General features: G+C 38.1%; 1 protein-coding gene across 2 annotated transcripts in view; it reads right to left on the bottom strand.

The window, feature by feature from the left end:
• Window positions 1-3,208: 3,208 nt before the first annotated feature.
• The window catches only part of STX17 (syntaxin 17), a 65,120-nt gene continuing 53,930 nt past the window's right edge, over window positions 3,209-14,398 (bottom strand). For both annotated transcript variants that reach the window (XM_003260558.4, XM_003260559.4), the window contains exons 7-8: window positions 7,775-7,861; window positions 3,209-7,069 (exon numbers count right to left, since the gene is read on the bottom strand). In XM_003260558.4, the coding sequence (XP_003260606.1) occupies window positions 6,830-7,069; window positions 7,775-7,861 (327 nt within the window). In that variant the 3' untranslated portion in view covers window positions 3,209-6,829. The remainder of the gene's footprint in view (window positions 7,070-7,774; window positions 7,862-14,398) is intronic.

Here is a 14,398-nt window from a genome sequence, read left to right on the forward strand (position 1 = left end):
GATGATCTCAAGCAGAGAGGGAAGAAAGCACAACCTGTGGGAAAGGAAGGCAAATATGCCAAGTATACCAAGAACTCCACCAAATGTGAGGTTTAATACTAACTTCCCTGGCAAGAAGGCAAAATGAGGAACTCAGAGGAGTAATAGTCTTATCTGACACAAAGCAATACATCAATTCCTATAAACAAAGAAGTATTAAATTTTAAATACATCACATCCTAGTCTGTATTTCCATCCAACCAGCTTCATCACTCGGGTGCGTTTAATTTCTTAGTTTTCTGTGAGCCCACCATGTTATGTTTTGAGCCCCTTGTCCATAACTCCGTCTTCAATCAGGCATATTCTTCTTTAGATACTGCTCAAATACCACGTTCCACAAAGCCTGCCCCTTCTTTTCCAAGCAGAATTTGGCCCCTCCACTCTGTGTGCCCTTGTATTACTTTGTTCATTCCTCTCTTAGGGCACTTACCAGGTTTTACTGTGATTTACTTGCTTTAGGTATCTGAATTCATTAGCCTGAATGGCTTACAGGGGTAGATTCTATAGGTCTAGTATTTTTCTATGTATAGCCCCAGCACTCAACACACAACAGGCCTTCAGTTAAATGCAATCCTAGTCTCTCATAAAATAGACTTTAAACCAAAAAAGATCAAAAGAGACAAAGAGGGCCATTACATAATGGTAAAGGGATCAATTCAACAAGAAGAGCTAACTATCCTAAATATATGTGCACCCAACACAGGAGCACCCAGATTCATAAAGCAAGTCCTGAGTGACCTGCAAACGGACTTAAACTCCCACACAATAATAATGGGAGATTTTAACACCCCATTGTCAACATTAGACAGATCAACGAGACAGAAAGTTAACAAGGATATCCAGGAATTGAACTCAGCTCTGCACAAAGTGGACCTAATAGACATCTACAGAACTCTCCACCCCAAATCAACAGAATATATATATTTTTTACTTACTTAAGTAAGTAAATTTATTGCATGTTTCCTTATTCAAGCACCACTCAGCAATATAATAAATGACAAATGAATTCAGTAAGCTTTACAGAATTTGCAGAAATTCTTGCCATTGGGCCTTTTCTCATGCTGACCCTTGCTAACACCAAGTGTTTAACAATAAAATGGAAAACATCTTTAGGGGGTTTAGTTAATGAAACCCAATTAAACACCTTTTTAGTGATTAACCTTAATACAAGAAAATCTCAACTACTTGTGAAGTGTATAGAAAACACGTACCATTGAATGTCTTTCTCAAATATTAAGTTTTTCACAGGAGCTGGACAATGGTCCATTCAAGGCTGGAGTATTTATGCTCCTGAAGAATACTTGTGCTTTGGCTATCAAATGCACAGGTGACAACACTGACATTGTTTTGAAGGTTGAGAAACTGAATGCAATTTCTTCTGGTGGAAAAAAATATTTTCTTCAGGATACAAGTTTTAGGCTTGTCCAAGAGCTTAAATAAACCCCAGCTGACTATTATAAAGTAATATAGAAATTATTTTAGACCAGAAAAATGTAAACATGGTTTATTACCAGTTTGAACCTTCACCAGAGAAAAACCTTAAAATCACTCTTGTGGATTTTTAGTGGCATTGTCAGATGGTGAGTAGTGAGTTTCAAGAAATAAAGCTGGGGCCAGAACATAGAAGGCTGTGAATGCCAGTCTAATGGATTCAAGCTTTATTTGGTATTCAGTGGGAACCACTGAAAATCTTTCAGCAGAAAAATGAAAGACGGACATGGTTGTTAATTCTTGTGGCAGTGATATGAGGAACTGAGCCACTTAAAGTTGGGGGAAGATCAAGTGCAGGGTGTGAGGTAATAGTCTTTTACTAGAGTGATGGCCATGGATATATTTAGAAATGGATGCAACTAACATTTAAGGGAGAATTGACAGGACGAGGCTTGATATAAGGAATGGAGTCAAGCTGGTGACCACTAAGGTTGGAAGATTCATGGTTGGGATGGGAGAAGACAGCTGCCCCTGATTTTAAAAATCTTGCTACAAGAGACAAAGCCAAGCTAGGACTCTGATCTCAGGATTCCCCATCCGATTATCTTTCCATTATAGCTACTGCCTGATTTGGAATGTTAAAGCTAGTCTGAAAGACCACGAGCCTTAGCAGGTAACTTGATATGGCATAACACTCAGTTAAATTACCTTCAGGATTTTTTTTCTTAGACCCTGGTTATAATCCTAGCTCTTGTGCTAACTAGTTTTGTGATCTGGAGCAAATCATTTGCCTTTGACACTTTTTATGGGATTTTTTTCAATTTAATATTGCACAGGTGTATTTCTTATCTCCCATTTCTATTTGAAAGTAGAAATGTGGATACATACCATGTGGATCCTTTACATTTATGGTTTATAATACCTAAGAAGTTTCTTTGTAAAAGGGCATCAAATTAATGAATGTAAATTGTGAGAACCACCTGTTAAAAACAATAAAGTATTAATTTAAAAACAAAAAATACTCCTGAACTTTTAATATTAATTTAGGCTAGAAGAGAAACTCCCCTGCCTTTTATTAGGCCTCTGATTACTTAAGAACATTATCTAACATTCGTTAAGTACCTGTGAACCACAGCCACATTGTACTTTATAACAAAAAAAACCACCTCATTTCCGAGGAGAACTTTCCCCCCAGGCTTTTCTTCATGCTTCCTTGTAAGATTTCATATGGCAGCAACGAAGGACAAAGGGGACCCTGAGAAATACCTTTCATATTTAAGGTTAACACAAAGCATGGTTTGGTTTCTGCACTCTAATGGAAGAAAAAGGTTCTATATTATCTAGTTATATTACAGGTTTCCTCAACTTCTTGTGATTGATGTTACCAGTATTTGATTCTCACTCCTGTACAAAAATCTTAGAGCACTTAAGGGAGGGCAAGAAGGCAGGCAGCCCACAGAAGGAGGTTTTTGGACTCATGCAATTCTCCCTGTACAGCAGTCAGTTTCAGTATAACCTCAAAATCCTCCAGGAACTCTGGTCAGTTCTACACAGCACCATCATACCCCCTTTTCTGGGATGATCTGCAAAATGTCTTTGGAGGCAATTCTGAAAGAATAGTTTCAAAATTGGTCTAAGTAATATTAACACTAGCATCACTACAGTAAGTACATTATTTCCCAAGGATATCCAAAAGGATATCCTTGATCTATGAATTATTTGATCTATGAATTATAAATTTGTTTTAAAAAGCATTAAAGTTTATTTTTAAATTACACAAAAAGCACTGTTTAAACAATGGTTATAACCAGTGAACATTAAGAAAACTTGCAGGCAGGTGGGTGGGATTGAGATACTGTTTCTTGATTTTACAGTTTAAGGGCCAAATTGAGCACTGTTTACATCTGCATCAGCTACCATTAAAAACTTTGAGGCTGCTGGACACTCAGTAAGGAATCAGAAGTTTTTTAAAAAGATGCAAATGAATGGAATGTGTCATTTCAAAGCCTGTTTGGTAAAGCAGAATGGATGACCCACCTTTTTATTTTTTATTTTTTTTGAGACAGGGTCTTGTTCTGTCACTAAGGCTGCTCCTGAGTTCAAGTGATCCTCCCACTTCAGCTTCCCATGTAGCTGGGACCACAGGTGTGTGCTATGCCACACCCAGCTAATTCTTAATTTTTTTCATACAGACAGAGTCTCACTATGTTGCCCAGGCTGGTCTCAAACTCCTGGGCTCAAGTGATCCTCTGGCCTCTGCCTCCCAAAGTGCTGGGATTGCAGGCATGAGCCCCTGCCCCCGACCCCCATCTCTGTTGTAAAGAGGCTGTACAGTCTGAGACATAAAACAGTTTTTGTAGCTCAACAGACCTAGTTAACATTCCTGGCTTCACCCCTTTGTAGTTGAGTAAATCTCTGCAAATTATTTTCTCTGAGGCCGTTTCCTTACTTGTAAGATGCCTGGTGAAGTGCCTGGCAAACAGAAGGTATTCAAGAAATACCAGTTCCTCTGTGAGGGTGTTTTTTTCAAGCTAAGGGTTGCAACCCATTGGTAGATATCGATTTAGTGGGTTGCAACTGGCATATTTTAAAAACTAAAACAATAAAAAGCATCAGAATGGTAAGTATTGTTCATTAAGCATATTCTAAGGTTTGATATAAATGCGTTTTTTACTGTGGGTTACAGCCAAAAGGTTTGAAAGTCTCTGCTCTACAGAGAAATTCTCAGATTATGTTAAAAAAAAAAAAAGTCCTTAGGATTGCTGCCTTTATCCAAATGAGGGCCCACAAATTTTAAGACATTAATCAAAGCGTTCCCACTTTCTAACTTGTTGCAGTAAAAATAAGACATGAATTGGAGAAAATATTTAATCTGATATGATAAAACATTAAATTCAATTTTAAGGTTGGTTTCTGTGTCATACTGACTATGCTTGTAAACACTTTATCGTTTATAGTTGATCAAACTCTTCTAGCAATTTCTATGAAAAAGTTGGCTATTAGGTTCCATTATAGAAAATGAGATACTTTTTAAAAGGACTATAACTTGCCTATGTGTGAAGACTGCTAGAGTAATATTCCAATCCTGATGAGCAGTAAAAGTCAAGGGCTTACATGAGTACATACAGTGGCATTCCACACTGGCTCAGTAAAAATGAGAGATACCAACACAAAGTGTGAGCTTCAAATACATGCCTCCTTCAGGTCTTTATGTAAACCAGATTTACCTTATAATGAACCCCTAGTGCTGCCGCTAAGTTGGTGGGCTGAAAGGATAGCCAATTTGGGATGGAAGAGTGGGGTAATATGCAGTGATGAAGAAGGGTAGAATACTGGGAGTTTCAGAATTAAATGACACAGCAGAATCTTGATGTAACTGTATCTTAGATTTATAATTTCAGCTGACTATGCTGGACTGGTGATGTCAGAATTACCCCTGGAACTGAGGTTTAGGAATCTTGCTTTAGTAAGTGCCTGGGTGAGTTCTGATCCTCATTCAGGTTTGACCACCCTGTGTTAAAGGGACAGAGCAAGGTCCAGAAACTAGAGAAGAGGTGTAATTCAAAAGTAATTATCCCAGCCTCACAGGTGTCCAATACTGGATCAGAATCTGACACTTATTCAAAGTATTTCCTTCTTGGTATTATTAACATGTTAATGATATAAAGCAGCAGACAGCAATATTTGATACTTTCTAGTTATTTAATGATACTAAGAAATGGTGCTGTTTCACTGGATTTCATTGATGACATTCAAGAAGTATGAAAGAGAAAGTCTCTTTAGACAGGGACATGAAAGGGAGCCATCAATAAAAGTTACTAAAAGTAAACTCAGAAAGAAAGAAGTGATAAACCATCCAATCCCCTAATGAACCTTAGCTCCTGGCAGAGACAGCTCACACCTTCTGAGGTGCAGGTGCCCATCCCTGTGCTCAGAAAAAAGAGTAAGTAAGGCAAAAGGTGATTCCTCCTATTTCAAATGAGTTGGGGTACAGAGGGGAGCTGCTTGTAATCTTAAATTCTTTTTTTCCAAATTTAAAGCCTTTCTGCAGTTTGAGATAGACATGTGGTTGGGCTGGACCATGCTCGCTGTGAATGTCAGGTGTTGAGATTAGCACCACACCCTTCCCTGGGTCTGAGTCTTGCATGGGTCTTTGTCTATCATTGTCTAGAATGTGAGAAAGGTAAGCATGGGAACGCCATTTTGGGGAAGAAACACCAGCTATAGAAAGCAAAGGGATGCATAGGAGATAAAAAGTCTGGGGAAAAGGATGGTAGTAACAGAAGTGAGGTAGCAAGCGAGTTCTCAGCTGCCCCTAGAGACCAGCTGAAAAGAAGACTGGGTCAGATACCCCCTATCTGGCAGATATATCACCCCTCAAAACTGGAACATGCCCCAGGAAATGTTCTTGGTGGTTTTTTCTCCTTGTTCATTTTAGCCAAAACTCTAACAATGTTGAAAATATCTGGAAATTTTTTTCTTTTCTTTTTACCTAGAAGTTATAGGAAGGGATGCACAGAGATGACAGACAAGACAAAAAAGGTTATGAGAGAATTCCTCATTATACATGGGTAGAATTCATCCCAGAAACCAAAGAACTTTTCATAATTACAAGGGAGGGATGGCACAGGGCACAAGATCTTTGAGGTGTTAGGAGACAGGCTGACAGACCAAGCTTGGTGACTGGCTTAATAAGTCTCCTACCACTTGAAATTCTGTGTTATTTATTTAAAGAGAGGCAGAGGAAGAGTTCAGAAGCCAGAAGATTTTTGGAAGAGAAGTTGAGCCTCTTTCATTTTCTTACATCATTAATTTCCTTCACCAGAAAATATAGTTGGACCAAACTGCAATAGGGTTCGCCAATGGACTCCATTATGTAGTCCACCTGTGCTCCTCACTAGGCCCTGATTTCGCTATCTGATAACAAATGCTTCTGAACTCTTATTCTTTTCCTTGCTAACAAACCTCAATAATCTACACTCAGCCTTAAGGTCTCCAATTCAGGGTTATGGAAGAAACTAGTCTTCCATAACCCAACGTTTTTACACATCTCAAGTCCTTATCAGAGTTATAGGTTCAGTTTTCACATTTCCAGGGAGAAAATCTGCTCCTTGGCAGTCTTCAAACTTTACCTGACATACATTATACACCCTTAGCCCAGGGTCTCAATCTCTAACATCTCCATGAACACCCCAGCAAACAACAAAATATATCCATTTATCACACTTCAATCCCACTTGAACATCAGTAGCCACTATCTTGATATACTTGTGTTCCAAAAGGTGACGGAGTGTCCAACAGCAGCAAAGGTCCTCATTAGGATAGACATGTTGGCACCAGTAATACTTAAGTTTGGTTTTTAACTGCATTTCTTGTCAGTTTGGCTGGGAAGATCTGGACAGCTGGAAGTGAGCTTCTCCATCATTTTCTGTTTCTTTCTTTGTATCAATTTTCCACCTGTGAAGCCCAACACCCCACCACCAAGTGCAGCTGCAATTCCTGCCACTTTGAAGCCTGCAAGGAGGCCAATAGGACCCCCTACCATTCCTCCGATGAGTGCACCTGCCACAGGCAGAGCTGCCAGCTTGTATTTTGCAGCCTGTAAAAAAAAAAAAAAAAAAAAAAAAATTCAATTTAGAAATTGAGTTGAGAATATCTGCCTGTGGTGATGTGCGTTTTCCTCTCATTACTCCTGGCAATGCCTCTTTAACTCTTGGTACATAATTAACCTTAGAGACTGTACTTGTAGGGGGGAAAAGAAAGTATTCCACAGGTACTGCAATTGCTCCAGATATCAGAACTTAGAGAGCTGAGCTACAAAGAGTGGACTGCTACAAATTGATTTTACTTGCAAAACAATCAATTCACTAACTATCTAGCTGGCTTATTTAAACTGTTTCGGCAGCCACAGATTTCACCCAATGCTTTTATGTTGCACAGAGATTATTCTGTGCTGTGTGCCTGGGGTTAAAAGCAACATCCTATGGAAAATAGATGGTCCTACTCCATGTGTGCTGTCACATACTTACACTTCTACCCTCTGCAAATATTCCCTGGTAATACCAAATGCCTTATAGCAGAGCTACAGTTTATTCTCTCTTTGAAGAAATTCCTCTCCTGATAGAATGAATCTTAGAGTAGAATATTACAACATTGATTTCTTGCACTACCTATGTGTCATTTCTTCCTTATTTCCTTAATTGCTGGTTCCCTCAACATTGAAGAGAGCAGATCAATTGGGTTAATACTAGAGATTCCTGGGAGCCAGAGTACCATTGATTTGTCAGCAGGAGCAGAATCTTACCTTCCCCAAGTTTTTGGTTCCCTCTTCAACATTCACAGCGGCACTGTTGACATGGTCTGCAATGCTGTCAATCTTCTCCTGCTGAGACTAGATGCAAAGGAATTATGAGTGAGCGGTCCTGCTGGGGAGCAGCAGGGAGCCAACACACACTATTTTAATTCCTGTAATCAGGGCCCTGGGTACTGCAGCCTTGTCGTCTTAATAGTGGTTCATTAATAGCATCTGATAAGCCATGTCGAAAGGACAAATTAACTTTCATAAAAAAGAGGGGGTCTTAATTATTAGGTAATAAAAGGGTGGCAACTTTACAGCAAAAAGCATCTCACACTAAAATTCACTCAAACATACAAACATATTATTCTCCAAATGAATCCACTTTCCAGAAAAAAAAATCCAAATAAGCATTTACATGTCATGTTGGGTTTGATGGAAAAAACAAACAAAATCAAACCACAAAACACCTCCCTAACTTACCTTCTTTGAGGATTCAGTTTAAATCAGGCACATTTATCTTAGGAGTAAAATGCCCTTGGTCCAATAAATACAAATTGTTATGTTTCAGGAAAAAGACTACAATATGGTTTGATCTATTATGAGATCTTTCCATTTGTAATATGCAGTAGGGAACGGTGAATGAAATCACTGTTCTGTGCTTTACACCTGTATATCTTAATACATTATAAAATCATGACAGTTTAAAATGTTTCAAATCAAATATATTAATAAAGCATTCTACATAAAATGGCAACACCTGTGCTGGCACAACAGCAACTGTGACTCATGGAATCTCTGGGTAGAAGGAATGTTGAGGTCATCAGGTCAATCTCCTCTCTGATGTGCGAAGCCCTACTATAAACATCCCGACAAGTGGTTACTGAACCTCTGCTCAGATACCTCCAGTGACACGAACTCATTACTTGCTGTAGGAACACATTCCTATTTTTAATTCAACTTTATTTAGATAGAATTTACATATAACAAGTACTGCTTTTAATGGTATACTATGATGAAATTTAGCAAATGTATAAACCAACTATCACAAATGTATAAACAACAAATGTATAAGCCAACATATAATCAACTATCGCAGTTTACAGACTATTTTGGTTTTGTTTTTTTAATGTGCAGAAAAAAGAGAATCTTTTTTTTTCTGAGACGGAGTCTCACTCTGTTGCCCAGGCTGGAGTGCAGTGGCGCGATCTTGGCTCACTGCAAGCTCCGCCTCCCGGGTTCACGCCATTCTTCTGCCTTAGCCTCCCGAGTAGCTGGGACTACAGGCGCCCGCCACCATGCCCGGCTAATTTTTGTATTTTTAGTACAGACGGGGTTTCACTGTGTTAGCCAGGAAGGTCTCGATCTCCTGACCTCATGATCCACCTGCCTCAGCCTCCCAAAGTGCTGGGATTATAGGCATGAGCCACTGTGCCCTCCCAGCCAAGAATCTCTCTTTGATCCTAGATAGATGCCACCTACAATGAAGGTGAAATAATTCAACTTTAATCCTGAAGTGTTTGATTGCCCTTATATAATTGGCCTATTCATTCATATTGAGGCAGACACAAATAACACTTTTCTAATTCCAACCATTATTTCGTTTGAAAACATGAAGCCCAAACCACACAGCACAGCTATTTTTTTTTCCCATGTTTGTTTTCTCTTAGCATTATTGATATTCCTCCCCTTCTCATACACAAAATATGTCTATCTTCACCATTGTGGTGTCCCTTCATTCCAGTATTCTCCACCACTATCTTGGCATCTCTAACACAATACCTAAGAAAGTCCCTTATCAGTTTTCCTTTGAATGTCTCTGTCAGAGACAAGTTTAACAATGGTTCTCAGTCTTCCACCTGGAGGCTTCTTAAAACACAGATTGCTGGGCATAATCCCCGGAGTTTCTGATCCAGTAGGCCTGAGATGAAGCCTGAGCTAGTAAGCTCCCAGGTGATGCTGATGCTGCCAGTCCACAATTCTCACACTTTAAGAACCACTATTAAATGTGTTCAGATCAAGGGCACCACCTTTAGTCAGATAATCTGTTTTCAAATCTCAGCAAATGCCACTATGTGCTCTTAGACAAATTACTCAAGCTCTCTAGGTGTCAGTATTCTCATTTATCAAGTAATAATGATACTTATACCTTCATAGAGTTGAAGTGGGGATAAAATGTGTTTGCAAAGTGTGAGGGGGGGAAAATAGAAAAACTTATCCTGATTTCCCCAAGGAAGTGTTAACTCTCATCTATCAAAAAATATATTTAACTTTTTCTTTTGATTCTTGAAAATTCTAGGACACTAAAACTTCAGGTATCTTTCAGCATTCATTCATTCTTTATTTTCCTCAATAGCGCAACTTATTTAAGTCAGCTTTCTTTTTCTGACCCATAGAAGAAAAAGTTCCAGCACTAATAATATACAACTTGTCTAGATTTCTGACACCCTATCATTGTTTCTATTTAGGACACCCCCAACACTTTCCACTCTTGCCTGAAACAGTCTATGCTAGCAGATAAATCACAGGCTTAAAACTCTATCATCAGCTGTCATATGTTGATGAGTTGAAAGGCAGAGGAAAAACAGTCAATGTGTCTCCCTTCCTTCAGCACCAAAATAATTCCAGCGAGAGGGAGGAGCCTGCCAGGATTATTGCCATTTCTATACCCCAAGTGTAATCGTAAAGCCTCAGGGAAATACTTTTTAATGTTCTTTCTTTTAAAAAGGGTTGGATATTGTATTTCTATGACTTTTTAAAAATTAAAGAAAAATTTTAAAATAATTTAAATATTTTTTCATAAAAATCATTTGGAATAACTGAAGAAGCAACCACAAGCAAAAAACCAATCCTGAGATCACTAATTATTTGACTACAAAGTTCCCCATCATTGCAATCACCAGCATTTGATGAGGCCCATCCCACCCTGGGGAGTAGCCCACATCTGTAAGTATTTATTCATGCCATCAGAAAGCATGCTAAAATATGGGGCTGGGGTGTGGGAAGAAGGCAGAGGGCAGACAGCCCCTATCCTGGGATCAATAGCCACCCCTCGATTGTGCACGTCTGCCTTTCTCTTGTCTGTATTTTGCTTGGTTTGCAACTTCAAACTTTGCCCATATTTTCAAATTCTGCTTCTTGAGTAAGGAGGACTCACTGACCCCCAAAAAGGTTACAGTTAGGCAGCAAACTGTTGTCACAGAGTTGTCAATCACCATCAGCAGAATGCCAAACCAGACTCCATACAGAGCTGAATTGGGTCACTACCTGTCCACTATGTCCTTGGCTCTTTTTGTGGGACCAAAAGATACATATACAACCCTGCTCCAGCCTGTGAAATCAAGCTCTAAACATTAATGGTGGTGCAGGAGCCTCCTCACCTCTATCTATCAATCTCCCCTGAGGTTTTGCTTCTGATCTGCTCATGTTTATTTTCATCTGCTTAGGCCTCCCACATTTGACATCTTCAAATTCCATGCCTGCCATTTTATAGTTTGGCACCCCATATATGTTCTCAGCATTCCTTTAACAATGAGCTAAACCATACTCAAGTGTTTAGCTCATTACACTGCAGTGTTTCTCAAGCTAGAGTAATATATAGACCCCCTTTTACAGAAAAAGAAAATTCTCAAATGACTCTAAGAATATGTCTATGGATTTCATTTTAAAGAACATTGAATTAAGTCCCCCTATTGGCCTGAACATAACAAATCTTGACGAACAGCTATAGGAGTACCTAAGTTTCTCTATAAACTGTGATTTATTATACTTGTCAAGCAGAATGCAATTTGGGAATATAAATTCAAAACCAATGAATTGTTTTGTTCTTGAATGCCTGTTGAGGACACTTGTAGGCCTAGCATCCTCTATGTCAAGCAATAGTAATACATTCAAAAATTAATCCCCAAATCCATTTATATCATTAACAATGGTCTTCCTTGGAGAGTTCTGATAGTAGTTGTAAAGTTTAAGGTTCTTGGAAAGCTATGAGTTTATTTAAGAGGGTAATACCAAAACTCCAGGTACTTCCATTTATTCCTCTCTAAATTCCAGCCAGCCTTCAAGGCCAAGTTCTAATCTTAGATCTTGACCAATCCTGTTCACATTGAGCTATTCTGGTTCTAAACTCCTATGATATATTCTATATATTCCTTAATCATATGCAATCATATACACAAAAAGGCCCAGAAGCAAACTTATAAATACTATGATATATAGGCAAAATAAGTGATTATATTGGTCTCGAGTAAGCAATAAGCACAGTAGATAAGTAGGATGTTGCTATCAGAGGATTTAGCAGTTGGAAAGGGACTGAAGGAATTCCAGTACTAAAATGCCTAAGGATAATAGTGGTGGAAAAAGTAGAATTTTTGCAAAGAGCCAAACAAGGAATGGAAATAAAGGAAGGACAAAAGTGGGAATGCAGTTGGGGTCAGTGGAATGGAAGAGAATGGGAAATACTTAATAATAGACATTATCACATTTAGTCCTCCCATCAGTGTTATAAAGCTCATTGTTGTCAAATAACATCCTGAAGGTCACATAGGTAATAAATGAAGGAATCTGATCTAATCCATTGCTATCAGTTTTTATGTTTCCAGAGTAAAACTGGATTACAAAAACGACAGGGAATAAGGCAAAAGGCAGAAGTCAAAACAGCTTAGCAGCAAGGGTGAGTTGTTACTGAACTACTGGCCCAGGGTTCTTTAAATTCTCCTTCACTAGAAATAGGGCTAGTTACAAAGTTATAGGAAGAGCAGAGGGCACTTGAACAACAAAGGCTGAAGAAAAATAGAGCAGGGTACCTAGTAGATATTAATTTATTAACATTTATTGTACTATACCTTGATCTGCCAATGGCTTTGTAAATTCTTTTTATAGTGGTAAAATAAATATAACATAAATTTACCATTTTAACCATTTTGAAGTGTACAATTTAGTGGCAATTAAGTACCTTCACAATATTGTGCAACCACTACTACTATCTTGTAAGTTTTTTTAAATGCTTTTTTCTATTCCTCATTGAACTTAGCACAGTGCTACGCACATAGAAAGTGTTCCTTAAATACATGGTTAATTTGTCTAGATGCTATCATGTCCATGTGATGATAATGAGAGGATGTGGTCACTCTGGTTATGTTCCCAGGTCATTCTGTGCCTAAATAGAGCTTCTGTGAATCCTTGGCCATGTGGTCACGAGAACTTAGTCGCCCTGGGAATAATAATCAGGGGTTCTCCTTTGAGCTTTTGCTTATTAGCATTCTGTCTCATGTACTTATACAGATTATTACAAACAGGACATTTGTATAGAGCTGTGGCTACAGCCAGAGTTTTCCTACACAAATCTCCCTTAGATTAGAGGTTATGAGCTGCTTACATAATGTAATGAAACATGTAACTATCATATGGTCACAAACCTTTAATATTTCTTTTATGTGCCTATCCCAGTAGAAAAGAAATGTGTTTGTATTGAGTAAGAACTTTGTACATGTGTAGTTTGTTTTTTAAAATCAGCTTTATTGAGGTATAATTTACATACATTAAAACACATTTTATGTGTACAGATTAATGACTTTTGGCAAGTGTATATATTTGTGTAACCATACATGTATAGGTTTTACAAACTGCACTGGATTCAGAGATTATTAGTTTACAATAGTTGAATAAATGTTGATTCTGAAACAACAGATATTTTGGGATTCTTGTTCTATTATTTCCTTCTGTTTGCGAGTATATTAATATTGTACAGATACCTAATCCAGAAACTTCAAATATTTTGCTTCTTCTAACTTAGAGGCATCCAGAAGCAGTCCAAACAATTTACTGCATTCAATTTTAGGTAACACATTTCAAGAAAATATCCAGAATATGGAACATAAGCAGAGTAAGAAGCCAGTATTGAGAAGCCTAGAAATTATATTGTAGAAGGAATGCAAAAGAAGCAAGGGTTATGAAGAGAAAAAAACATGGTGGGGTAGGATAGAGTGAGGAAAGATGATGGTTTCAAAACCTTGAAAGACTTTCATACGGAAAGAAGGTAAAATCTGTTCAGTATGTAGCTTTAGAGGCCAAAAATGCCAAAAAGAAGTTATTATAGGGCAGACACTTTTAACTCTAACTCTTCTAAGAGTTAGACCCTCCAAATGTAATGGTTTAAGTATTAATATCCTTGTGCTGTAATTGTTCCAAAAGAGGCTAAAAGACCATTTATTTTAGAAATTGGGGCAAGAGTAGAGGGATTAGATTAGTTGGCCTCTTGAGTCCTTTCTCATTCCAATTCTGATTGTGTAATCTAGGAACTTCTCATTTAAAATTAGATCTCAGAGAAACCATAACTCAAAGATAACCCCAAAATCATGTTTTGATCAGAAACAAAGAACTAAACCTAGACACAACTGCAAGCAGAAACAGGTATGCCTGTGTGGACACACATACATAAATATACATACACACATATTCATACATCCTACCTTCCCATAACTCCTGAGAAAGACAAAAAGAACAATTTAGAAAAATGATGGAAAATCTATCTTTCCCACCAAATTGACTTTGTGCTTCCTAATCTATGTTAACAGTATCACTGACACCCAATTATGCAGAATAAAGACAATGTTCCTTATCTTTGACTCCATC

The sequence above is a fragment of the Nomascus leucogenys genome, chromosome 1a (genome assembly GCF_006542625.1).
Source record: "Nomascus leucogenys isolate Asia chromosome 1a, Asia_NLE_v1, whole genome shotgun sequence".
In the NCBI taxonomy this organism is placed as follows: Eukaryota; Metazoa; Chordata; class Mammalia; order Primates; family Hylobatidae; genus Nomascus; species Nomascus leucogenys.